Genomic DNA, 24281 nt, shown 5'->3' with positions numbered 1-24281 from the left:
TTTTATTCTATTTGTTTGGTCTTTTAAATCTCAACATCTTTTACTTTCTAGGTTTCTCTCTCCTTTTTCCTTTCCGACTTTTGACACATATCTAAATATTAACATTAACGCGTACATGTTTTCATATAGTCCTGTACAGACCTTGTGACGCATTCACTTAAATTCATCTCCAGTACTTCTCTCTGTAAGTGCAATCACGGACGGTTTTGGCTTCAAAAACTGAAGCCACATGTTGTCTTAGTCAAACTTCACATTTGATTTACCCGCAAAATGCTCTTTAAACAAACCAGGCCTTGTGACACGCACGCGGGAGTCTGGATATAGTTTGTCTCTTTCAAAGCAGAGAGCCATTTGTTCACAACCGAGGCTACTCTTCCTGGTTGCCAAGGTGATACGTCAAGGAGCGACACTGCCGCTGCAAGCTGAATGGCATACGTCACTGTTGGTGAAAAAAAAAATTAAAAATTAAAGGAAAACTTCAGAAAAAAAGTGAGGGGAAGGGCTTCTTAAAGGTTAACGAACAGTTTTTTCAGTACCTTTCGAGTCTGGTGATGTATTATCTATGAGTTTACATAGCATGTTGATTATTTCTGGCGCAGGATGTTGTCCATTTTCAACAGCAATTCTGCATAAACCGCCTGAAAACAAAAAGATCTGAGTTTAAGAAAGTCCTCACAGATGCTTGTCTAATCGCAAGATACTGCTGATTGTGCAGTAACCAATTCACAACCAGGAGCAACAAGCAAGTTATTTGTCCTCACAACGTCAATCTAACATCAAGGAGACTGGTGATGAGAAGAAAGAAAATGTCGATCAAGGGGAGTTGCTCGACTAACCTCCCAAATGCTGATTCTATAAGAACTGCATGCCAGTCATTAGGAAGAAGTCAACTCTAAGAACATTTCAGCTTACATCGGTTTCAGTAGTACGAGGCGACTGGGAATATTGCTACTTCCCTTGAATGGAATGCACAATCCAACGCAGGTTACCTCCCGCCCCCCCCCTCCCCCCCAGCAATTCATCAAGTTTCCCAGACAGTTAGCTGGTAACGATTTCATTCGGAGGGGGGGAAGAAAGGCACTGTAAACTGAAATTAACCTGTAAAAACTCATCTCGTTTTATGGTTTTCATCCGTTTCTTCAACATCGACTACTCACATACTATTTATTTTCTTTTGCGCGTAAACTTACCTAAAAGGTGAATACACAAAACAATTCGCGATTCAGGCAGCCTGGTTTCTGTGGAATTCCCACACTTAAGGCAAATCCCACACACTTCCTTTTCGTCAGTGAAAGGTTTCTTCCCTCTTTCCTTGCCTCCTGTTATCATAGAGGTATTTTCCTTGCTTGTTATTTCGTCTTCAGTGCTGAAAACCCTAGGCATTGCTTTAGAAAAATCAGAATTTTTGTCCTTGTCGGTGACCATTAGACAAACGCAAGTCGCTCTGCTGAACTCGCCTAATCCAAGACCTTGACTGTGCTCTCCAACTGACGCCGTTTCTCGTTCACCTGTCCGAGAACTTTCTGCCTCCTTCTCAGCCCACGATCTTAATATTTGCCAAATGTGGTTCAGAATGAGATCAGTTAAGGTCCATTGCCAACCAAGTACACAAGATAACAACTCAAAGGATTTGACAATCTCAAAAGAGTAGCTGTCGAGGACAAATCTTCCTTCTAGGAGGGAAAATAATACATAGGACGTGAGCCTCTGGATGAAACCCACGCGCGTAACCATTCAAATGAGAACTACCGAGCCATACTTTCATGTGGTATTGTCTATCATACAGGCACCAGTTGTGCGAATGGTGGATGACACTATCTAATGGATAAATCTCTATCCGGTGGATAGCGCAATCAGTTTTGCTGACTCTTATCTGATAAACAGCATTTTATGTGTTGGATAGCGTTATCCGCTCTTTCAACAACTAGGTGCGGTACCACTAATTCTAACTTTTAAAGTCTGCGCATTTAAACTTTGTGAGTGTTGATTCAAATGAAAGGCTGCGGATGATACCTTAGTGTACGACTTTTCAAATGAAGGCTACCGAGAAGCAATTGCAAGTGGTACAGTTTAGTAATACTAAAATATACAAATTGGGTTTAACTAATCAGTTGGTGGATAGAAACTGATAACTAATTAGTTGGTGGATAGAACCCTGGTGAGTGACCATTCATTTGAAAGCTTTTGAGCAGTTCTTTCATATGGTGCTATTTATTTTACTCAATAAGGTGGTTCTCACTTCTTTTTAAAGTCTGTGGATGAAACCCTGGTGGGTATTGAGCGTATGAGCTGCTACTGAGCGCAATTTTAACTCAAGAACTATTAAACCCTTAAACACGCATGAATGACCAAGACAGAATTTCTCCTTACAGTATTAATACAATATCAATGGAAAAGTGATGAGAGTGAAGAAAAATATCAATTTAGGGATTATCAGTTGATCAAACACCAAATTCTCCAAATTGACACCGATAGTATTGTATGGCAGACAGTAAGGAGAATTATGAATGAGATTTTGGGTGCGAAAGGATGAGAAAATCATCATAGACGACCTACCAAATGAGTATAGCTAGCAATCTGACTTATTCAACTCATTTTTGTTTCAATATACAAACAACTTCCTTCACTGTACCTTTACCAACACTAACAGAGGCGCCGCTCTCTTCATGCAACCACTTGGCAAGCTGTGATCCAAAATTCTTCAGTTCTTCATCCGTAGCACAATCACCTTCCCAACAGCATAAATTACGCAGAATTTTCCCAAATTCCAATGACGGACACTTGTTGGCCCAATTCAATAACACTAACTTCAGTGTACAAGCTAGAGGCGATCGCTCAGCCGACAGGCAGTTGGAGGGCGATCGTAAGACTTCGGGCCAAACTGAAGCTATGGTAACAACGAGCTCTAAGGCCGCGTTGTGGAAACTGTATAGCGTGCGCATGACATCATAAAGGATTGTTCGAGCATTGGAAAGATCGTCTTTGAGTTGACATAAGGCTGTCAGGACACGGCTAAAAAACCGAAAATACAAACAAGAAGCGTAATCTCGCAATGAAATTGTGACTTTTCGAGAGAGAAATTACATTTGAATGTAATAGAGATGTCTGCACAAGACTTTGAGAAAAAGGGTCCTGCACAAAGCTTAAACGGTGTAATGAAACCGTAACATTTTGAGACTTTTACCCCTAAGAGTACTAGCATCTAATATTTCCTTTCAATATCACCTCTGAATCAAACATTCGAAGGCCACGAGAATAAAAGAAATGATTACCAACTAAAGAAGCTTTTGATTGATAAACAAATTCTCCTTGTCAGCACCATAAAAAAATGCATAGACAACAGTATGGAGAAAATGCATACTGATGCTAGGGTGTAAACGGTTAAAAAAAGAATTATATTCGACTGTTCGGAAGAGAAAAGAAATTTCCCACGTCTAGATATTGTGTTTTCGCCTTCTGACAGAGTTGACGAAAGAAATTACGTCTGCCTTGACATTCTAATAATCATTTCAGGTCTCGATGAAAGGTAATACTTACCATAACGACAAGTTCCCTTTTATTTCCTCCTCTTTGAAAGCACAAGAAGCTTCGATTAAACTTCGAGAACACAGGGTAACCAACTGCGCGATCAAGTTTCCAAATAAAGCTTCACTGGATAACAGGGATACCACTTCCAATAGACGGGACTCAAAACTGGAAATAATAGGTTTCCAGTTTAATGGTCTCCCTTCAGACTGAATTTTCTCGAGTTGTTCAAGAATGTGAGGCATAAGATCGTCCTTTCGTTTTTTCAAAAAATGGATTATTGCCGAAGCTACCGGCGTACTGGACGAAATGCATTTTTTACTAGTCAGTCTACTGAACACAATTTCCAGCTCCACATTATTTTCATAAATGCGGCCAAGGCATTTGATTACATATTGGACTTCTGTCTGGTAACCTGGTCGAACCGATAAAGGTCGAAATTTACTGTCTTTATCATCAGTTGCCTTCGTTGAATCTTTTTTATGTAATTCCTTCCCCAATATTGGCCGAACGTTGCTATTCTGGTCAACCAGTATTGCTCCCTTGTTGCCTACAAATACTGGTCCCTTACTACCAACACAGCTCTCCAACGGTTGCTTCATTACGTCCTTGTTAAGAGCAACTCTAGAGGCAACCAAACGTACGCTCGACTTTGGAGATTGTTGTTTGTCAGAAACACTGAGATGTTTTTTAGCTCTTTTGCTTTGAGGCTCATTCTTTTGTATTGCTGAATCAGACACTGATCGTTGTAGAGTCCGTTTTGCCGAGACGCTTCCCTGTGCACGGGATCTCAACAAAGGCGTTTGCAAAGGTCGTTGCAATAGGACTCCTCTCGTTGGCGAAGAAGTTGATTCCGACGTCATTGTTTTGGTCTTGACAATAGTATTTTTTGTCGAAATGTCCTTATTGTTAAAACTTGTGTTACAACCAGACATGTTTTTGTTTGGGTTTCTTTTCAAGCTTTTAGAGTATGGTTCAGTCAAGCCTCTTTCGTCTCGTTTGCCTGGACACTTATCATGTGCATCAGACATCAAGATAGTAACGTCATTACCATCACTATTTGAAATAGGAGAGGCTGGAAGTACAACAGTTTCGTCGTCTGAAGGGCAAGGAGACGGAGGCAGAGGCGATAGCGATGGAAAATCCTCTAAGAGGCCTTCGAGGTTGTTCAGCAAAGCTTCGATTGGGGGGTCATCCTGCAAATCATGTGCTGTCGCCGAGGCTTTGGGTGATTCCCTTGTATCAAGGGTCCCTAACAACTGCAAAGCTTTTTCACTGCTTTTGATTTGAGTTCTTTCTTGTTCAGGAAGAGCTGAAGAAGGACTTTCTCTCCCTTCATGATCATTACCATCATCTTCAAAGGAGGAAATCTTATCTTTACAACCAGAAAGTTTTCTTCTGTCGCTCGATGTGTTACAATCGCTTTGGCCGCTATAACAAGGCATTTGCCTCTCCATGTCGGTTCTCTCTGTTTCCTGCCTGGAATTTGCGGGGCAGTCTTTGATCCCGTCTCTGAAACTGGACGAAACTCTTATCACATCAGATTTTATCCGTACCCCGTCTGTGGAAACCAAAGAATCTGCTGCAGTATTTCTACAGGATTGCAAATCTCCGTCAAGTTCAATAGCCACCGGAGGCTTCCTTTCATCTTTATTGGGAGTTCTTAAAGACTTCGTATCTATTTGAAATTCGGAATACTCCCTTCTCTTGCCTTTTGATAGCTCTCCTTCTTTGCTCGGCGCACCTTTACAGGACGCTAGATCATTCTCCAAGTTAGAAAGCGTCACTCCCGTAGGAAACGTTAATGACCCTTCCTGAATCATTGCTCTTGACAGAGATATCCTGTCTTCATAAATGGCATCTTTAAGCTTTTCTTTGGCGGAAATTTCCAATTTTGTTGAAATTTTGGTGTAAGTCACACTTTTTTCCGTGTGAGTCTCACTAATTTTGCCGTGAGTCACACCAGTTTGAGTCATACTCCTTTCGGTGGGAGTCACACTTGTTTTGAAGCGTGACACTCTAGTATTGCTATGTGTCACGTTGGTTCCCGTGTGAGTCACACTAGGGGTGATGATGGTGGTAGTTGCCACTCTACCTTTATGCGTCAGAGAAGAACATTTCGTCGCGGAATCGTCACACAACGCTGTAATTCCTTCTCCCAAGTTGGCCCCTTGATCTGTAAACCTTTCAGTTCCGCTATCTTCAGTTGAGCTACCAAGCTTCGCTTCGTCGGACGCAAAGCAATCGGCGTTTCTCTTTGAAGCTAGTTGTCTGTTTACAATGATTTCCTTCATGTGGTGACTGTCTATTGAGGACTCTTCCTTTGTTTTCACAGTAATAGTACAAGAACGCTTCTTTGAGCAAATTGCCAGACTGGTTTCGGTTTTTGCATCGCCTGTCAAAATTTCAATTGGACTGCATGTTGCTAATTTTCCAGTAGCTTTGCAGCCGGAAGAATTTACATCACTCTCCTTTTGATCAGAACCAGTGGTTTCAAACACAGTTTTATTTTCACGATCATCATCGAGAGCACTACACACGCTTAATTCACCCAAATCTGAACTGTTTCTTTCCGCTGAACAACTTAAATCTTCCTGATTCTCCTCAATAACGGCCTCTGATTGGTCACACCAATTCTCATCATCGACAAAAATTGAATCGACCTTTGAATTATTGCGTATGATTTGTAAATTGTCCTCAGGAACGGTGTTATCTGCAATCTCCTCGCTTTTAAACCTTGACGAGTGCCCGCTGTCAGTGGCCTGAGGACTACTTCTACTGTCTCGTAAATTTCGGTCGTTTAGTTCATTTGTCTTACAAGCTACAACTTTCGCGTCCGCTTCGATGTTTTCAGGTTTTGTTGAAACACAAGTACAAGCGTCAGTTCTATCGCTAAGTTCGGCTAAAGAAATATCATTATTGTCAGAACTGAACTCTTTCGACGGGGAAAGTGGAACGGCAGTCTTAATTTGAGATTCAGAAACGCTCTCAAGTACAGTAGACATGTTTGTGGTGGGAACATCAACCGCTGATAAGAACGCGTCCGAATTTTCTCTTAGGACCTTTGGTTCGACTGAGCCTGGCAGCGGAAATGCGGAGGCACGAAGCTCACCATCGTTTCCACGGTAACAGGTAACACCACCTTCCGTTTCCGTTGGAGGTACACGAGAAGTGTTATCATCGTCTAATTGTTCCTTTGACCCTGAAAGCGAGGCTCCTGGGCATTCGCGCTCGTTGGCGTAGTCATGGTGAGGCGTGACGTCACCAGCATCGTCATTGATAGCTTCAGGCAGCGAGTTCGAGCAATTTCCTTGATCCCGAATTTCGCGCTGGTTTCTGAGAGCTTCCGTAAAGGAAACGAAAGGAGTTTCTCTCTCATCTCTGTTTTGAGTACCCTTTGATTTTCTCTTTTCTATTGCATCAGGATTACGTTTTGAGCAAGTGTTTGTTATCTTAGAAGAATTTCCTAATCTTATATTTGACTCTTTTCCAGTTTCTTTCTCTGATGAACTGTCACCATCAGACGAGGAACTTAGCTTCATCGCTTTAGCCCTGGATCGAGTCATGACCTGGGGATTCGGTGATGTCATTCGGCGCTTGCCCTTTTGCCGAAGACCAGGCGATTCCGCTTTGTTTATCGCTGCGTTAAATACTTGCGCAGTCTCAATGGGTTCCGTATCTTTCTCTAGTGCATATTCGCTCATTTGAGTTCCGGTATGATGCGCTTGATGAAATGTTTCCCGTTTTGATGTTTCATCTCCTGCATAGTCGACATTGCAGTTCGTTTCAGAGAAGTTTTCGGATTCTTCAAGCACAGAAGCAGTAAACTCATTTGGGGCTTCATTCATCGAAGGTTCATCCTTGTTGCCTTGAATATCATTATCATTTTCACCCTTCGCTGCCTCTTTGAAACTGTTTTCCAAATCCTCGTCGAAGTCTTGACTACTGTCTCTAGTTGCCAAAGATTTTCCTACAGGATTTTCCGCGTCACCCTGATCACCAGTTAAAATATCCGCTAAATCACCTAAACTATAATCGCTGTCGCCATCTTCGCTGCCAGCATCGTTGCTACTTTCACTGCAACTCTCTTCCGCTGGGCCAGGACTTGGTGGAAGGGGACTGAGAGCTGGGGCCATATCCTTTAACGCATTTAGCTCTTCAATTATATGTTCCAGGTGTTCTTCTGAATGGGAGCCCGAAGATGAGGGCTGTTTATGTCCCTCAGGCGACGAAGGCGGCTGACAAGATTTCTTTCTTTGCCTGCACGGAAAAAGAAATCTTAGCAAGGTAACGTGAGCTCACGATTTTACAAATTACATATTAAAAAATTCGAAGAACTGTAGACCGAGAACGGCACCATTCGGTACTGCTTTATTTTGGAGTGAGTTTAAAATGCGGTAAAACTTCGGTAAAGTGCGGTAAAATAGCGGAGAAAGTGCAATAAAAGTGCAATAAAACTGCGGGGTACTTGCGAGAAAAGTGCGGGGAAAGTGTGAGGAAGCGCGCCGACTTCTACGCTTGAACGCAAACTCAACGGTTAACTACCAGCGCTCAAGAAGACGAACGTCATCGACACCCAACACTACCATCAACTAAATTGCTCAGTACCACAACAACCGAAACTTTACCGCCTGTCGAAAATTGAAATATTGTTATGGTTCATTAGTACATGCGACTTAAAATCGACGACTGTCGTGTGATCAAAATCCAATCTTACCTCGATTTTGGTGTCTTTTCTGTCCTGTCTTTCCCATAAGTTCTTGCTATAGGAATTAAATAGAGAAAGAGATCTGAATCCAATGTGAGGTGTACAAGTGTTTGTGCGTAAAAATAATCTTACTTGATACAGAAATAGGAGAATATTGAGAGAGGGTCTGGTGGGCTACATAACCAGCAAAAACCAATGAAAACCGAGGATGGAAAGAATATTATTTCAAAGAAGCGACGCAATTTACTAAAAGCATGGAAACTAAAACTAGTTTATTTTCAAAGAGAATGCGACTAAATTTACAGACAGTCAGTCAAATCCAATCACAGAAGTCGTTGTGAAGCTACGTAAGGAGAGAAAATAAATATCGTTTAACGAAATACTTGAGCTAGTGCGCCCATAAAATTTCAATACATGAACAATTCAAAGAGAGGCATATAATTCAGTTTTCCTTACCACATCAATACAGATTTAATTAAAAGAAAATTATGGCAAGAAGAATGAAAACATCAACAAAAGGATTTTGTCTGTTTAAGAACAAATTCTCAGAGCTAAGTTATGAAACATCACGAAATGTGAATGAGAGGGCTGGAAGATTTGGGAGAATAAACTTTAAGTTACCCAATTGTTAAGCCCTGAATCTTTATTTATATAAATATCTTGTAATAAAGGAGGTTATTTTCATGAAACACCAAGTTCAATACTTTCTCCTTTCTGTTCATATGAATGTAATAAAATGAAACACAAAAATTAGACCGCGATGCATGTACAAACAAAGCTGAACTAACCAAGTCGGGCTTCCAGCTTGAAACTTTGGATTTCATCCTGTTTAAGAGGATAAAAACATGAAAAAAGTTACATGAAATAAGTCTAAAATACGCTGTGAAATTCATCTACTCTACCATTACTTCCTTGAGCTACGCTTGCAAAGAACCAGACGCACTTTCTAGAAGTTGAAAATTTATGCATTGAGGTGTTTCCATCACACAGAATGACACCAAGCCTATGAAAGTTTGGACAGCTCGCTAATGAAAATTTTGTACTCCAAAATCTAAGACAAGTTTTTGTTCAGCAGCACAGACATTAAATTTAACCAGCAGAATGTTAATACCAGAACCCTCAGGAGTTTGGTGCCAAAAAGGTGTGGTTGCATGGCTACGCCATATGACAGCTACAGGATGCAGTTCTGGATTTACAAAAGGTGCATTTTCTGCACTGGCAGATGGTACTGAGCCACTGGCAATGGTTTACCCTGCTCATTACGTTAAAAGCAAAATAAATTATCTCACTGTTCTGCATAAATGAAATATTTGGTGGAGGCAGGATTAAGTAACACAACCAACACCACAACTCATCCAAGGAGAGTTGCTACACCTCTGCTGCTGTCATGCAACAGAAACCAGAATCAGCAGCGTTCACCAGTTGGCTCCTGCACAATAGGCCGTTTTTGATATATCAAAATTCTAACATGGCTCTGAGGCTAGGCGTAATAAAACTGAAGAGATTTATTATTCATCCCTCAACCTTGATGCCATTTCCTTTGTTTTATTCCCCCAAGCCTTGGAGCTAAGTTTGAATTTTAATATATCACAAATGGCCTATTCTTCAGAGAACAAATAATGAGGAATAGCAAAGAAATGTTTCGTTTCTTTTACCTTGGATTTCTCAAGCTGTTGCTCCAACTTTGCTGCTTTTCTATTCGCCTTATTCAGCAAACTGGACATCTCCTTGTTTTGCTCTAAACAGCACGAGACATGATCACCTTAGACATATGAACAGCAAACAAAAATGCACAAAAAGTCTGAGAAATAATTTAGTCACCTTTCTCTTTTTTGATCTGTTCCTGTAGCTTTGCAATAGCAGCTTCACTTTTCTGCAAGCTGAAAAATAATCCTTCATGAGAAGTAAAATCACAAGAAATTAGCTCTTACCTCAGGAAAGGATCACTTTAATTTCACAAGGAGGGTTCAATTTTGCCATTATTTTTTTGATAGAAGTAAAGATCTCCTGTCACTTTTTTTGGACTTACAGTGTATTCCACTGCTGCAACATACATGTAATACCAATTTCACAATATTTTCACCTTTCAAGGTGCCAAGAGCTTTGATTCATCTTCACTAGGATTCAGCAACAAAAGGAGATGATAAATGTCACATCCCTTGTGTAGCTGGCATTCTGTGTGCCCTTTAACCATTTGGCTCTTAACCCTTTACCTCCCAGATCAAATTTGTAATTCTCCTCACAGTCAACTATATAATTCTCATAATGTTAGTTCAGACAATTTAGTATTGGATCAACTAACTATCCTGAAATTGATATTTTTCTTTATTCTCATCACTCATCTGATTGATATTGTATTGATATTGTAAGGAGAAATTCTGTCTTGATCACTTGAATGAGTAAAAGGGTTATCAGTGACAAGGATCTTATTTCTCCTTACAATATTACTCTTGAATCAAACATTAAGGTTACCAGAATGAAGGAAATGTGATAGTGTAGTGCTGAGAAGGACTGTTGTTGCCAGTGGTGACTGATGTCACGACAACCTGTGCAGAAGTCATCCTCAGAGTCAAGTGAATGGTTGTGGTCATTTGAATGTACTAAGTCTGGTTTGTGTAACCTCACTGGTCAGTTTTGCCATCATGTTATTGGCTGTAAGACTCAAGTGGCATAGGTCCATTGTGATTGGTCTGTTTTGATCCATGACCAATCGTGACTGACTTAACCACTCGACTGGGCTCCTAATTATACGTATGTTTATCAGATACCTCTTTTTTTGTTTTTGCATCTCATGAGCCTGAACTTGTTTCTCCAATCTCCACTGGCATTCCTGTTCTTCTTTGAGTTTTGTAACACTCAGTAGCTCTGAGTTTGTTTTCTGCAATTGATAATAAGATCAACAAAAATTAACAAGACCAGGACTGATTCGGTGTGTATTTTGTTAACAGAGTAGTTGTTCATCATCAAAAAGCAAACAACTCCATGAAATAAGATTTCTGGTAATCCTGAGCAAGAGCACAATTCTGTTACTCTCAATAAAAATGTCAATATGGAGTAACAACTAGAAGAAAGGAAATAAATGTAACAAAGTTTCTTTCATATCATACACAGTGTGTCCTATTCCATTACTACACAATTTTACTGCATAATATTATCATGAGAACATACAGAATATGCCCCAGTATTACAGCATAGAAAGAGCAAAAATACAGAGCAGCAAAATGGCTGCACTAAAAGATCCAACTTTGATTTTCTTTTCAGTTTTGTAGGGTTGACTATTAAAGAAACAAACTTTTTAGTATGACAGATTTTTTGGTGGTCACAAAGAACACCTCAGTGGTTTTGCTCATGTTGTTTTTGTCTTTCACATACTTCCTATGCAATCAATATGATGCAGAAATGCAGAGGGCCCAGAAAAGACTGTAGGATGTATTTTGCAAACTAAAATCAAAATACTTTAGAGTGAAATAATAGTGTAATTATAAGTCCCTTATTCCATGGTTTAACATATAATAAGCATGGACATTTTCCTCATTGTTTTTATTTTTCCTTTACCCTTCGGGGCTTGGAAAAATACTATGCAAATTGCAAAATAACTGTGCATATTATAAGTTAAACCATTGAAAAGAATGTACTTATATCATCCCATTGGTGGAGTACCTCAAATGTCTGTAGCTTTTCTTGTAATTCTGCAATGGTTGAATCAGCTAAGGACTTTTCCCGGTGCAGTCGCGCTACATTCTGAAATAAACAAGAGCACTTCCAACTTAAATTGAAACAAGGTAAAATATTTTTAAGTTAGGTAAATGATGATTTATGATAAAATGAAAAGTAGAAGAGGGAAGAATGGCTTGAATTTCTTTGAGGTAATCCATGATTTCAGAAAGGGTCCTGCTGGGTGATTTTGAAAAAGTATGTGGATCCTACAAATTATTACCAATCTTTTTATCATAAGTTATTTGTTCAAGAAGATGTAAAACAGATTGACAAGAAGTACACAAATGAATGTCTACATGAGCATATCCATAGCAACTACCATTCAGGGTGGAAAGGGGTGCGAGGTAACTGATGTTGAAAAAAACCATACTTCTAAATATAATCCAACTTGTAAGGTATAAGATCTGCATCAAAATTATACTAAAGATTTGAAAATCAGTCTGACCTAAACCTAGGACCACACAAGACCGTCAAGGACTGTAAGGTAACATGGGGTTCTGAACAAAAAACTCTGGCTCCAAGCAAAGCCATACACTTGGTAGGATTCTATTAACATTCTGCTACTTGTGGAGCTCAAAAAGAAAAAAGGTTCTGTATATGTAATCAGTAACATCACGTTATGTGTAACGCAACCAAAATGGCAGGCAGGGATGGTGTTACAATATCAAACCAACCAACTTTGACCCCAGGAATTTCAAAACAGGCTGGTGACAGCCAGAGTTCTGCTGGCTACTTGATAATATGCTGCTGGTTACTCTGATCAAAATAATGACCTTTTGGCCCCTACTGAACTTTTCAAAATCATTTACTTTTGCCAAGTGTGAGTCATACTTCAAAACATTTCAAAAATCCTTGTAACCCCATCATCAAATTTGACCCCTAGGGCATGGGACTGGGTGTTCAATTGACATTCAAGTCAGATCATTCAGCACACTCTGAAATTAGTTATCATAAGCCCCATGTTTGCCACACTGTTGAAAAACAGTAAAAAGAGCCATCACCAACAACATCAACTTCAACAAGACAGGTACCTTCCTCAGAGGTTCACTGGAATGCAGTGCCCTGTCCAGCTGGCCTTGCAAAGTTTCAATTTTCCTGTATTCATAGCACAAAATTACAATAAATAAAACAATTCCAGATATAGTTAAAATTTAAAGACTAAAGATGGCTGAACATTTACTTTCCAGCAATTTTGAAAATGCTTAAACTTAAGCAAATATTCCTTTTTAGCATACAGAACATTTACGTCATACAACACAATCAATTAATTTCTTATCTCCCAACAAGGGCTTACAATACTAATAACTATTAATAATTAATTAATATATAATTAATATAAATTATTAATATAATTAATAATTAAACAACATATTTTAAAATAATACCAAAGGTGCTGAGTCTTACAAGCAGCAGCAGCATCATCAGCATTCAATTTAGACTGAAGCAGTTCTAGCTTTTAAAACCTAACTCCAGACAATCTTATATACAATGGCAATTGCATGATTGTATCATTTCAAATTGTCTTACATCTGAGCTGCTTCCAGTTTCAGTGTGAAGTCAGTGGCTTGTTGAAGATGTTTATCAGATTCTACAACTGGTCAAGGACTCACTTCAAAAGAGAACTTCATTAACTTGTAAGTAAATATTTCTAGAGACAAGTATATGCAATCCAAAAGGTCTTCACTACCAAGTATTCAGTAGACTACACAGAATTTATACCATACAGAATCTTTCAGAGTTTTACATGTAGTCATGGTTTTGTTGCACATTCCTAAGTTTTCCATATTCTGAAGGGAAAAATAATTACACTTAAGAATTCTAACTCATAGAGTACCATTTAAAGGTGCTCTGAGCACCAAGCACTAAATTTTAGTTGGAACTAATCCAGAAATTTTTGATGGGGGGGGGGGTTAAAACTCCTGCTTTAGAAAACACATTTTGTTTTTCAACTACAGCCAAAATAAGCTAAGAAATACTTCAAGACAAGAGAATTTTGAAGGACACAGTATATTAAATGCTATCCTGTAGTTTAAAAAATTTTGCCATCTGAGGAGTAGCACAACATCCCTGTTGCCTGGTTGGAGAGGGTCTGGATACCCCAATTACCCAACATTGTGTAATACCTGGTTCAATAATTTGACGTACTTTTAAATTAATTCTGGTAATAGGACCAAGTGAAATCCAATTCAGTCCATAATCATACAAGCAATTAACAAAATCAGTCCACTGCAAAGCAGAAGTGTGATTTGTCAATCACAAGTATGATTACAAACAGAATTGGACAATACAAAGTCCTGTTACTAATAAATCATATCCATTGCAATTTCCGAAAACAGAAAAAAACATTTAGGACAAATATTTCTTGTAGAAACATTGTCTTGGTAAAAAATTCCTCAATTATGGAAATGCCATTGTTTTCTTAGGATAAGTGGTTGTTGCTATGGTTATTGTGATCAATTCTGTGGTCAGTGAATTTGGCTGAAAGGACTGATTATGATTGGCTGCTTCAACTGTCCAGTAACAGGTATTCCATTACAGCCAACTGTTGGATTACACTGTTCAATAACAACTGCACAGAATGATTAGTGAAAAATAAAGCAGGTAATGCACCAATCACATTTGAGGAAATTGTAACGGTTATGATTGATCGGCAAAGAGAGGGAATGATATGGACACTAGTCAATTTCAAAGTTTTGCAATAAACAAGTAAACAAACAAAATTAAATACATTGTATTTATCTTCAAGAAAACATTGAAAGGATACCCAAGCATTTCTCTTGATACTTCTTGATAAGCTCACTATGATAGCAAAAATAATGAGAAACTAGTTAATTTGGGAAAAAATTGAAATTGTTTTCTTTCTTCTGACTCTGATTTTGTCTATATTTTGACTCTGCTTACAACCTGATTTGCGATTAACACAAGGTTGAAAGTGCTCCAGTGACTCCGACTATGACTCTGTCTCCAGTGAAAACTAACCTCAAGGCTGTTACCTCTAAAGAGGAGCTGCTCAGACTTAAACAACTTAAGAAAATAAGTGACTTAAGCAAATATCTTAACCTCTGATTCAAAATGGAGTAGAGTTCAAAATATTGTACCAAGAGAAAAAAAAGCAATAAAAATTTAAGGGCTGGCTACAGTACATGTAATATAAGAGTTAAAATCGTCTTTAGGTCAGGGGCATAAAATAAACAAATATGGACAAAGACAACAGAAAAATACAAAATAAAGCTAACTACCTGTGGACTAAAGTTCTCACATTGCAAAACAGTACACTGAAATGTATTTTCATAAAGGGAGAGAAACATACACAAATCAAAAATTCTTTGATTTAGTGGTTAATCTCACTGTCTTGTCAACACAGACACCTGGGTTAATCTTTTTAATAACAGGTAAAATTTAACTTACTCTGTTGAAATAATCTTTTCTTTGATCATTCTTAGTGTCAGTGCATGTTCTTTCTTAGTGGCCTCAAGTACCTGAAAGAAACCACAGGTAGCCATGATCATTAGTGCCCTAACTGCCCAAAAAATTGACTAAAAGGTATTAATTATGAAATTTATTTAGTTCTTCTTAGAAGCTCAAACCACTTGTACATGAGAAGTGCACGTGTATGTATAGCTAGAACATACACACACTTTTTTCCGGAGTGGTTGTCCCACAAAGTCTTAACATTACTCATATTAACATTGCGACAAAGAAAGATTATGGAGATTGTGGTTATTTGTACATGATTGATTGAGAACACTGTGATTTAACAGGATAAAAGGAACATGCATAATAATGAAGCTTGTCAGTGTACTCAGCTCTCTTCTTGCAGCAAAGCACATGTACATGAAAACCGAACATTCATAATCAATGAAGGCGTAATAAAACAACGCCAACCTTCGTGGACCGTTCTTAGCATTGTCAGAATCAATTGGAAAACCGTAAAAAACACAACTGGTGTCCTTTAAGTGAGAACCTCATATTTGTAAACTAAACAAGAAACAAGACGTAGTTTGGACGTTTTTAAGGGTCTGGAACAATTATTTTAAGAAAAAGACCCAACAAACCTCTTTCATTTTTGCACATGAAGAGCAAGTAGAATCACTGGAATTGTTTGAAGCTGAATCAGCCATTGTTGAATCAGACACTGCTTTCTGACAGCTTATAACTTCTTGCGATTTTAAACACCACGAATTTCCTCTGCACAATCTTCTGCCATTTTGACTTCACGGCCGAAAACTGGGAACGAGAAAGACTATCTCCACACCAGTCTTTCACGGTGTGTGCTAAAATGAAAGAACTGGAAAGGATATGAGGGTCTGAGGATTATCAGGATAAGATTATTGAGATAAGATTGTATTTTTAAATACAAAAAGAGAAGTGTCCCGGTGATTCATTCCTTCATGAAACAGGATTATCAATATAAGTTTCCCGGTCTCATTTAGTAAACATACAACATGCTTGCAATTATTATTCAGGAATATTTTACTTATCGATTATTGTTCACAATTAACGTTAAAGAAATATCTAGACAATTCCTCGTAACTTTCTTAAAATCTTCTCATCCATTCTGGAATGTTATTTTTGTTCTTAGTCTGAATTACGTGACTCAAAGTTGTTACATTGCGTGACAGAAGTATGTTTGTTTTTTGTATGACATTTCCTGATGTTCTGTCAAGACTGGTTGAACGTGTTAGATTCCTATGTCGCGCGCGTAATTACAAGTTTTATTTTTCACTGCTTCAAGCAACAGCTGTACGGAAATGTCATGGAAATATGTACTCGTTGCAGTTTCTATCCTTCAAATTGTTCACAGAGTCAAGACGCTGGGTCAATTACACAAGACGATTATTAGCACTCAAGATGCAGTCTGCAACGACAATTCGCGTGCGGTGTTCTACATCGGACAACGACGGGCTCATAACTGGATTATTTTCTTTGAGAGCGGGGGTCTTTGTTCGTCGAAGGCAGACTGCAACAAGCGATATTTGAACAAGAATTCGACTGTGTTAATGTCTTCGAAGTATCTGCCCGAAAAAGTAATCGGAAGAGATATCTTGTCTTCTTCAAAAAGTGAAAATCCGACTTTCTACAACTATAATCATGTACTGGTCCCTTATTGTAGCAGTGACCTGTGGCTTGGTAAAAAATCAACTCACCGGAACGGATCCTTTGATTTCGTGAATGACCCGTCCGTAGATAACTTCAGTTTTAAAGGCCATACGATTTTTCGTTCAGTATTCAAAGATTTACATAAGAACTACAACATCTCATTTTCAGAAGAGATCGTGGTTTCGGGTAGTAGTGCCGGAGGGATAGGAGTTTTAAATCACGCAAATTGGCTTACAACAAACTTTACCAGTTACTTATCATCGAAGCCCAGATTTCTTTTCATAACAGACTCGGCATGGTTTATAAACTTCCAAGATGGCTTTAAATCCAGAGTGAACTCTGAATTTGGCAAATTAACGAACATTTCGTCGGCTGCATGTGCAGATATGCGATATGGTTACGCATGTTGCCTATCAGCGTCGTGTCTCCTTACACACCACATTTCGACCGCAATGCAAATGGCGTTTGTTTTTAGTTTGTACGACATTTATATGTTTGCGGATGTGCTTAAAAGGCTTGAAAGTCAGGGAAAGACAGCCGAAAATCATGTAGCAGATTTTTTATCTGCAGTAAGCATGTATGGCGGAGCCATGAATGAGTCACTTGAAATTCCTCAAAGGCGTCGTGTTAGTTTTTTTGTCCCGGCTTGTTTTCAACACACTTATTTGAGTACGTCAAGTCTTTGGGACAAAGACAGCGTTTTACAACCTTTGGTAGAAGTTACCCGAGACAATGGAAAATTCAGGTAAAAATAATTAATTGAAATTCATTTTTCGTACTTGCGACAAGTTTGGAGGTACTCCAAACCCAAATGAAGTAAATATCTCTGTTCCTTCCTGTTATCAGGTGACCTTTCACACACGTCGGATTATCATGGATAAAATACTTGAATGCACTACCTTCCGGTACAGACAGTGCTATAAAAAGAAATGCAAATCGATTGAAAAAGGAAAAAAAAACCAGTTAAAGCGGAACAAAATAGGGATCTCGATAGCTCAAGACACCTTGATGAAGAGAAAAATATTCCAATCGCTGCCCTAGGGGAATTTTTGGCCTAACCCCACTCCCTTAGCCCATAAAAAGGACGAGTCCGTTCATGTTTGGTGTATGCCCTCCTTTGAAAATGTGTGGTTCTCATGTGCAAAGTCCTTCTGTTCATGAGTACAAATAAATACCCGGATGTAAGGGTGGAAAAATGTCCTCGTTGGTGGGGAAGAGGGGCTGGTGCAACAGCAGATGAGTATCATCTCCTTTGGGGCACTAAGAATTTCTCTTTAACTTTGCTTAATTTACTTGTGGGAGACATTTCATTTAACGGGATATTGTCAACATAACAGGTTCTTTTTAGCCTGTGTCTATTGTGACAAAATAGTTTTCCTTTTTCCTTCATAGTCATAGAGTTAAAAGTGGAACTTGGTCATCAACAAAAATTAAAAATGGGACTTCCAGCATCAGCATTCAAGATTTCTTATCTACCTGGGTGAAATCCAGTAATACCACCTTCAAGGTGATTGACAGCTGCATTGGTGCACACTGCAATCCAACCTGCCCTGATAAACTAATTTTCGTGGATGCAGGTGAAGTTTGGCATGATGTTATTAAAGTAGTCATCATCACCTTCTCCTTGGTTATCACAGTGCTTTGTTCTGGACTGAAAGCAAGTTTTATGGTTTACTATCGCTATTTAATGAAAAGACAGAAAAGTTATCTCAATGACAGTGAAACTTCTCAAGCAAGAAAGGAGGTAAGCATGTGTTACCAGTTACAGTTAGATTTCGACCATGTCATCCTCTTATTTTCCACAGCTTTTACTCTCGACTAACTCCGAGAAAAACCTCCTTATCTGAATGTTGATGTCGCTATAAAAAAAAGTTTGTTTTTACCATCCGTTTTGATATGAAGAAAGACAAGAAAGAGGAAACCATGAACCCTTAGTTTCATTAAGGAGGTCTGGATCTGCAGAACAGAGGGCTGCAGTGCTCTAGCCCTCACCCTGAGGTGTGATCACCCTATCCATCTTACTCCCCCACTCCTGCTAGACTTTTTTATCCCTTAGAGTGATTAGCATCTAATTTCTCCTTTCAATATCACCCCTGAATCCAACATTAATGTCATGAGAATAAAGGAAATGATAATCAACTGAAGAACCTCTTGATTGTTAAACAAATTCTCCTTGTCAGCACATCAGGAAATGTAGAGAGAACAGTATAGAGAATTTGCATACTGATTTCAGGGTGTAAAGGGTTAAGACAAAATGAATCCTGAAAGATCTAAAATTAACAAATATTGTAAAATGTTTGTTTAAGAAAGTGTTAGAAGGGGAAACCTAGTGCTCTATTCCTAGATAGGGCATATTAGAAAGTGGGAATTGTTAGAGGTGGCTTAATAAAAGGGGGCTTATAAGAGATGGAGCCTGATAGAAAGGGGCTTGTTGGAGGGGAAGTGATAGGAAAAGGGACGTAATAGAGAAGGGGCATAAAACAGAAGGAGGAGGCTAATAGAAAGGGGGCTTGATAGAGAGGGGCTTTAATAGAGAGGAAGGCTCATTAAAGAGGGGGGGGGGTCCTTAAAGAAGGTGGAGTTAACTAGAGCGGAACTTGTGGGGGCGTAACAGTGGGAGAAGTCAGATAGATAGAGGATGATTATTAGAGGATGATTATTAGAGGATGATTATTAGAGGATGATTATTAGAGGATGATTATTAGAGGATGATTATTAGAGGATGATTATTAGAGGATGATTATTAGAGGATGATTATTAGAGGATGATTATTAGAGGATGATTATTAGAGGATGATTATTAGAGGATGATTATTAGAGGATGATTATTAGAGGATGATTATTAGAGGATGATTATTAGAGGATGATTATTAGAGGATGATTATTAGAGGATGATTATTAGAGGATGATTATTAGAGGATGATTATTAGCGGATGATTATTAGCGGATGATTATTAGCGGATGATTATTAGCGGATGATTATTAGCGGATGATTATTAGCGGATGATTATTAGCGGATGATTATTAGCGGATGATTATTAGCGGATGATTATTAGCGGATGATTATTAGCGGATGATTATTAGCGGATGATTATTAGCGGATGATTATTAGCGGATGATTATTAGCGGATGATTATTAGCGGATGATTATTAGCGGATGATTATTAGCGGATGATTATTAGCGGATGATTATTAGCGGATGATTATTAGCGGATGATTATTAGCGGATGATTATTAGCGGATGATTATTAGCGGATGATTATTAGCGGATGATTATTAGCGGATGATTATTAGCGGATGATTATTAGCGGATGATTATTAGCGGATGATTATTAGCGGATGATTATTAGCGGATGATTATTAGCGGATGATTATTAGCGGATGATTATTAGCGGATGATTATTAGCGGATGATTATTAGCGGATGATTATTAGCGGATGATTATTAGCGGATGATTATTAGCGGATGATTATTAGCGGATGATTATTAGCGGATGATTATTAGCGGATGATTATTAGCGGATGATTATTAGCGGATGATTATTAGAGGATGATTATTAGAGGATGATTATTAGAGACGGGGGGTTATTATATTAGGAGGGGGGTGTAGTTTACAAGAGAGGGGTTAAAAAGTGAGGAGGATCAATGAAACATTCACGGTTCATATGTCTTTTTTTGTAGCTTCCACTTTGCAAGGCGGGTGAAACTGTTAGTATAGCTTGCTTATCCTTAACGTATGAAGTGGATGTAAAGGAAAAGAAAAAGGAAAAGAAAGCTGACGATGGTAAGAATAGTAAAATTGTACATTGTTTACTACAGAATACTGATAGAGTTTCACAAAACAGTTTGAAGGATTACGCCTTCCAATAAATCTTGATTGAGACCTTTTACAGCTTTTATGTTTTCCCCCATTTTTAAGACCGCACGGGGGAAATCGCTAAACGTCAAAATAGGTTCCAGGCCTTTGGCGTTTTGTGAGTGATTCTAGCTCCCCGTAGAGAGCTTATTGGTTAGCTCTAAAGCGGCCAGGCACGGTCGTTTAAAGGATGTAAAAGGGTGGATAATGCGATCCACTGCATGAATCTTTATCCGGTGTATAGCGCGGTACATTTTGTTAAAAATTGTCCGATGGATAGCAATTTACCCGTAGGTTATCGTTATCCGCCCGTTGGAGTCCAGGTTAAGATTTTGCATTGATCGTTAGAAATGATTTGAGCCTAAGGTTTTCCTGTTACTATAAAAATCAACACCTACATTGCCAAGAAGGTTTTAAGACAGCGTGTGGGCCTTTTTACGCTCTTTTGTGCGCTTCTTTTGGAACTGCTGTAATGTAAATCCTTGTACGTTTTAAGAAGAATGCTTGGGTTGATATTTTTTCCCTTTGTCAGACCTCAGCTCTGAAGAAACCAGCAGTGTGATCAGAACAGACAGGAACAGTAAAACATCGCTTACACTTCGAGGTTGTCTTGTGGAGGAAGACTCTGGCAGCGATGGACAAGATTATGAGGAAAGTAAAGATGACGAGATAGACGGCGACTTGAACTCTCTACCTTCCAAGTTGACAAATGGTTCTACGAATCTGGAAACAGAATCGACGGAAACTTCCCAGGAATTTCAAGCTGAGTCTTCGTTGGCCAAATTGGACGGTCACTCCACTTGGGGGTCCTATACGGGAAGTGAAATGGCACTCTTACAAGGTAGCAACACAGAAATCAAACAAATCCCCGTGGATGCGGCTGATGGTAACCCCTCTAAAAAGCAAATTCTTAAAGGTGTGTCGGCGTATTTCAATACTGGAGAGCTGGTGGCGATCATGGGACCATCCGGATGCGGAAAGACAACACTACTTGACTTGTTAACAGGAAGGCGGCGCTCTGGACATTTTAAGGTTTGTGTGAGTTTTTTTCTCGCTTCTTCTTAAGGAACAAAGGAGTTAAGTTTGAATTTATCTCAAATTGAATAAACTATATGATTGCAGCGCGGCTCAACATATTCTATAAACCTTTGAAACATGTGATTGCGTTACGCGTCTCTTGAAATCCGCGACAATGGTCGACAACCGAACCTTTCCGAGAAAGACACCGTTAGAAATCGAAGCTTTCCGTACGATGCACGGTTGTCTTGTTGCATGTCACTACTAGGTTGCCTTCTATACAAGATTTTGCATGGAATGATAGAATTAGCATGTTACGGGATGTTTTGGCATGTTCTGGTGCTCCGAGTTCGAGCGCATGCGGAGTCGTGCTACAGTTGTACGGGTTATTAAACTGTAAATACAGTTATACTCAACGTTGCAACTATACCCTTATAAACATTTGTTGGTAGAACACTAAACTAAAAAATTTCACGAGACTTTCGAAATGAATAACAAAGAACTTAATCATAATGCTTCCGATGAACTAAATCAACCTCTGACTGCGTTAGCCAAAACAAAAATTTTCGTGTGGGTCCAAAGCAAGGCTAGTAGACAAACTAAGCACGTCCGCTTTAGGAAGTTAGACAAGATTGTCGCAATTCGGAAACTCATCACGACAGCTGAAAAAAATGTAGTATAAACAAAAGATTAAATCATACTGAACTGACTAAATATATTACTAACTATAAACTAACTAAATACTTCATAACACAAGGATCGCTTCACACGATTTTTGAAAAATTTGGTCAGCTTATTTTTCAGTTTCCGAAGAGTTTTATTGCGCACTTTTGTTTTATTCCACTTTTTTTGTTTTCTTTCCTTTGAGGTATTAAAACCCTTTTTCAACCTTTCAAAAACTGTACCCTGAAACAGGTGGTGTAAGTGAACTCTATTTATCCCTTACCTCTACATCTGTTCTATCTCACATATCCTGTAGGGCCAGGTGTACATCAACGGAGTTGGCCTGGGTCAAGTACAAGACTGGTATGCTCGTAAGATTGGTTATGTGTTACAGCTGGCTGTGCCTTATTATGAGGAGCTCACTGTCCGGCAGAATCTCTTTTTTGCTGCTCACATGCGGCTACCCAAAGAAACGAGTGCTGCAAAGAAATACGAACGCGTTGAACAAATTATTGCTGAGGTTAGTTATTCAGTTTCGATAAACTTTGTTTTAACTTTGGAGGAAATTTTTTATTTTACTGGAGTTTGGAAGTAGGGTTCACAAAGCAGATCCAGGGGCACACACAACTGGGGCTGCCGAAGGAGTATTACAAAGGGACCCTTATTAGCTTTAAGCTAAGACCAGATTGAGTAAATACCTTGCCAATCCGTGAGTTAAGAAGTGTGATACACCCGAAGGACCTTGGCCTTGAATAGTTGGGGCTTAGAGGCGTTCTTTTAGAAGGAGCCCAGTGCACATTGCTCTCTGCGCCTTCAGAGAATGTATTATAACCAAGTAAGTTTAAACTGGTTCTGTTTCTCTCTGTACCAGACTGGATTGACACAAATGGCTAACACGGTTGTAGGAGGATCAACGGGCCTGGGTTTAAGTGGAGGCCAAGTAAGTAACATATCAACTGCACTTCTTACATGGATTAAAAGCGGGAGAACGGTGGATTGAAATAACCGGTCGAAATCGACGTTAGCAGGACTTCGTCACCTCCTGTTGGATATGACTACCTTTTTTAGTTTACTAAACTTACTTCAGTACTCCAAAATCTCATACCACATTTCTTTTTGGTGTAGAAACGTCGCCTATGTGTAGCTCTCCAGTTGATTAACATGCCCTCAGTGCTTTTTCTCGATGAACCAACCTCAGGTGAGTGACTGTTATATTGTGACTGTTAAATCGTTAAATTGTGACTGTTAAATCGTGATCGTGATAAGCATTTGCCACTACATGCAAGACGGAGTAGTAAAGGGCACAGAGATGCACAATGCGCAGGGGGGGGGGGTCCTGGGGTGCCCGTGACCACCCCTTCCCCCTTTGCAAGCCTCCTTTGTCACATCAAGAAAACACGGCGCTGAGTGCCCTCTGTTAGACACAGTGTGACCCCCCTTTCAAAAATCCTAGCTACGCCCCTGGTCTTTCCTCTTTCCCTCTGGTTATAGACCTACAGCGTCATTGCCTTGAGTGGCCTGGCGGATTTGTTCTGCCTCTCCGTTATATCCTCCATTCCTGCATTTCTCCACCATGATTCTCATTGCCCTCTTTTTCCCCCGCTGTCTCCCGTGCTCACTACTACAAATGGTCATACACAGCGCCGCTTCATTAAGATTGAAGCCTAATATTCATTTCACTATTCTAAACAAGTCGC

The 24281-nt window shown here is 39.2% G+C and overlaps 2 protein-coding genes across 2 annotated transcripts in view; one reads left to right on the top strand and one right to left on the bottom strand.

Moving 5' to 3' along the window:
• Window position 1: 1 nt before the first annotated feature.
• Window positions 2-16147, bottom strand: LOC131795195 (uncharacterized). The gene is made up of 16 exons (XM_059112771.2): window positions 16006-16147; window positions 15359-15429; window positions 14715-14749; window positions 13478-13538; window positions 12982-13045; window positions 11894-11974; window positions 11002-11111; window positions 10055-10113; window positions 9889-9971; window positions 9022-9058; window positions 8243-8288; window positions 3538-7785; window positions 2633-3012; window positions 1191-1673; window positions 537-638; window positions 2-439 (listed from the first exon to the last, which is right to left on the bottom strand). The coding sequence occupies exons 1-16, from the start codon at window positions 16069-16071 to the stop codon at window positions 249-251; spliced, it is 6117 nt and encodes a 2038-aa protein (XP_058968754.2). The 5' UTR covers window positions 16072-16147; the 3' UTR covers window positions 2-248.
• Window positions 16148-16665: 518 nt separating this feature from the next.
• Window positions 16666-24281, top strand: part of LOC131794923 (uncharacterized) — a 14606-nt gene continuing 6990 nt past the window's right edge. The window contains exons 1-7 of the mRNA XM_059112495.2: window positions 16666-17795; window positions 18443-18794; window positions 20730-20832; window positions 21437-21936; window positions 22901-23104; window positions 23456-23524; window positions 23710-23782. Coding sequence (XP_058968478.2) covers window positions 16702-17795; window positions 18443-18794; window positions 20730-20832; window positions 21437-21936; window positions 22901-23104; window positions 23456-23524; window positions 23710-23782 — 2395 coding nt within the window. The 5' untranslated portion in view covers window positions 16666-16701. The remainder of the gene's footprint in view (window positions 17796-18442; window positions 18795-20729; window positions 20833-21436; window positions 21937-22900; window positions 23105-23455; window positions 23525-23709; window positions 23783-24281) is intronic.

Source organism: Pocillopora verrucosa, chromosome 13 (genome assembly GCF_036669915.1).
Source record: "Pocillopora verrucosa isolate sample1 chromosome 13, ASM3666991v2, whole genome shotgun sequence".
Classification (NCBI taxonomy): Eukaryota; Metazoa; Cnidaria; class Anthozoa; order Scleractinia; family Pocilloporidae; genus Pocillopora; species Pocillopora verrucosa.
Note: the sequence above shows the minus strand (reverse complement) of the source record. Positions and strands in the feature narration are given on the sequence as shown.

Bases quoted from the DNA above. Each gene is read 5' to 3' on its own strand.
- LOC131795195 (XM_059112771.2), bottom strand. From the start codon at position 16,071: ATGGCTGATTCAGCTTCAAACAATTCCAGTGATTCTACTTGCTCTTCA. The intron at 15,430-16,005 runs GTTTGTTGGGTC...GGTTTCTTTCAG, and splicing joins CATGTGCAAAAATGAAAGAG to GTACTTGAGGCCACTAAGAA. The intron at 13,539-14,714 runs GTATCCTTTCAA...GACCAGTTGTAG, and splicing joins GTATCAAGAGAAATGCTTGG to AATCTGATAAACATCTTCAA.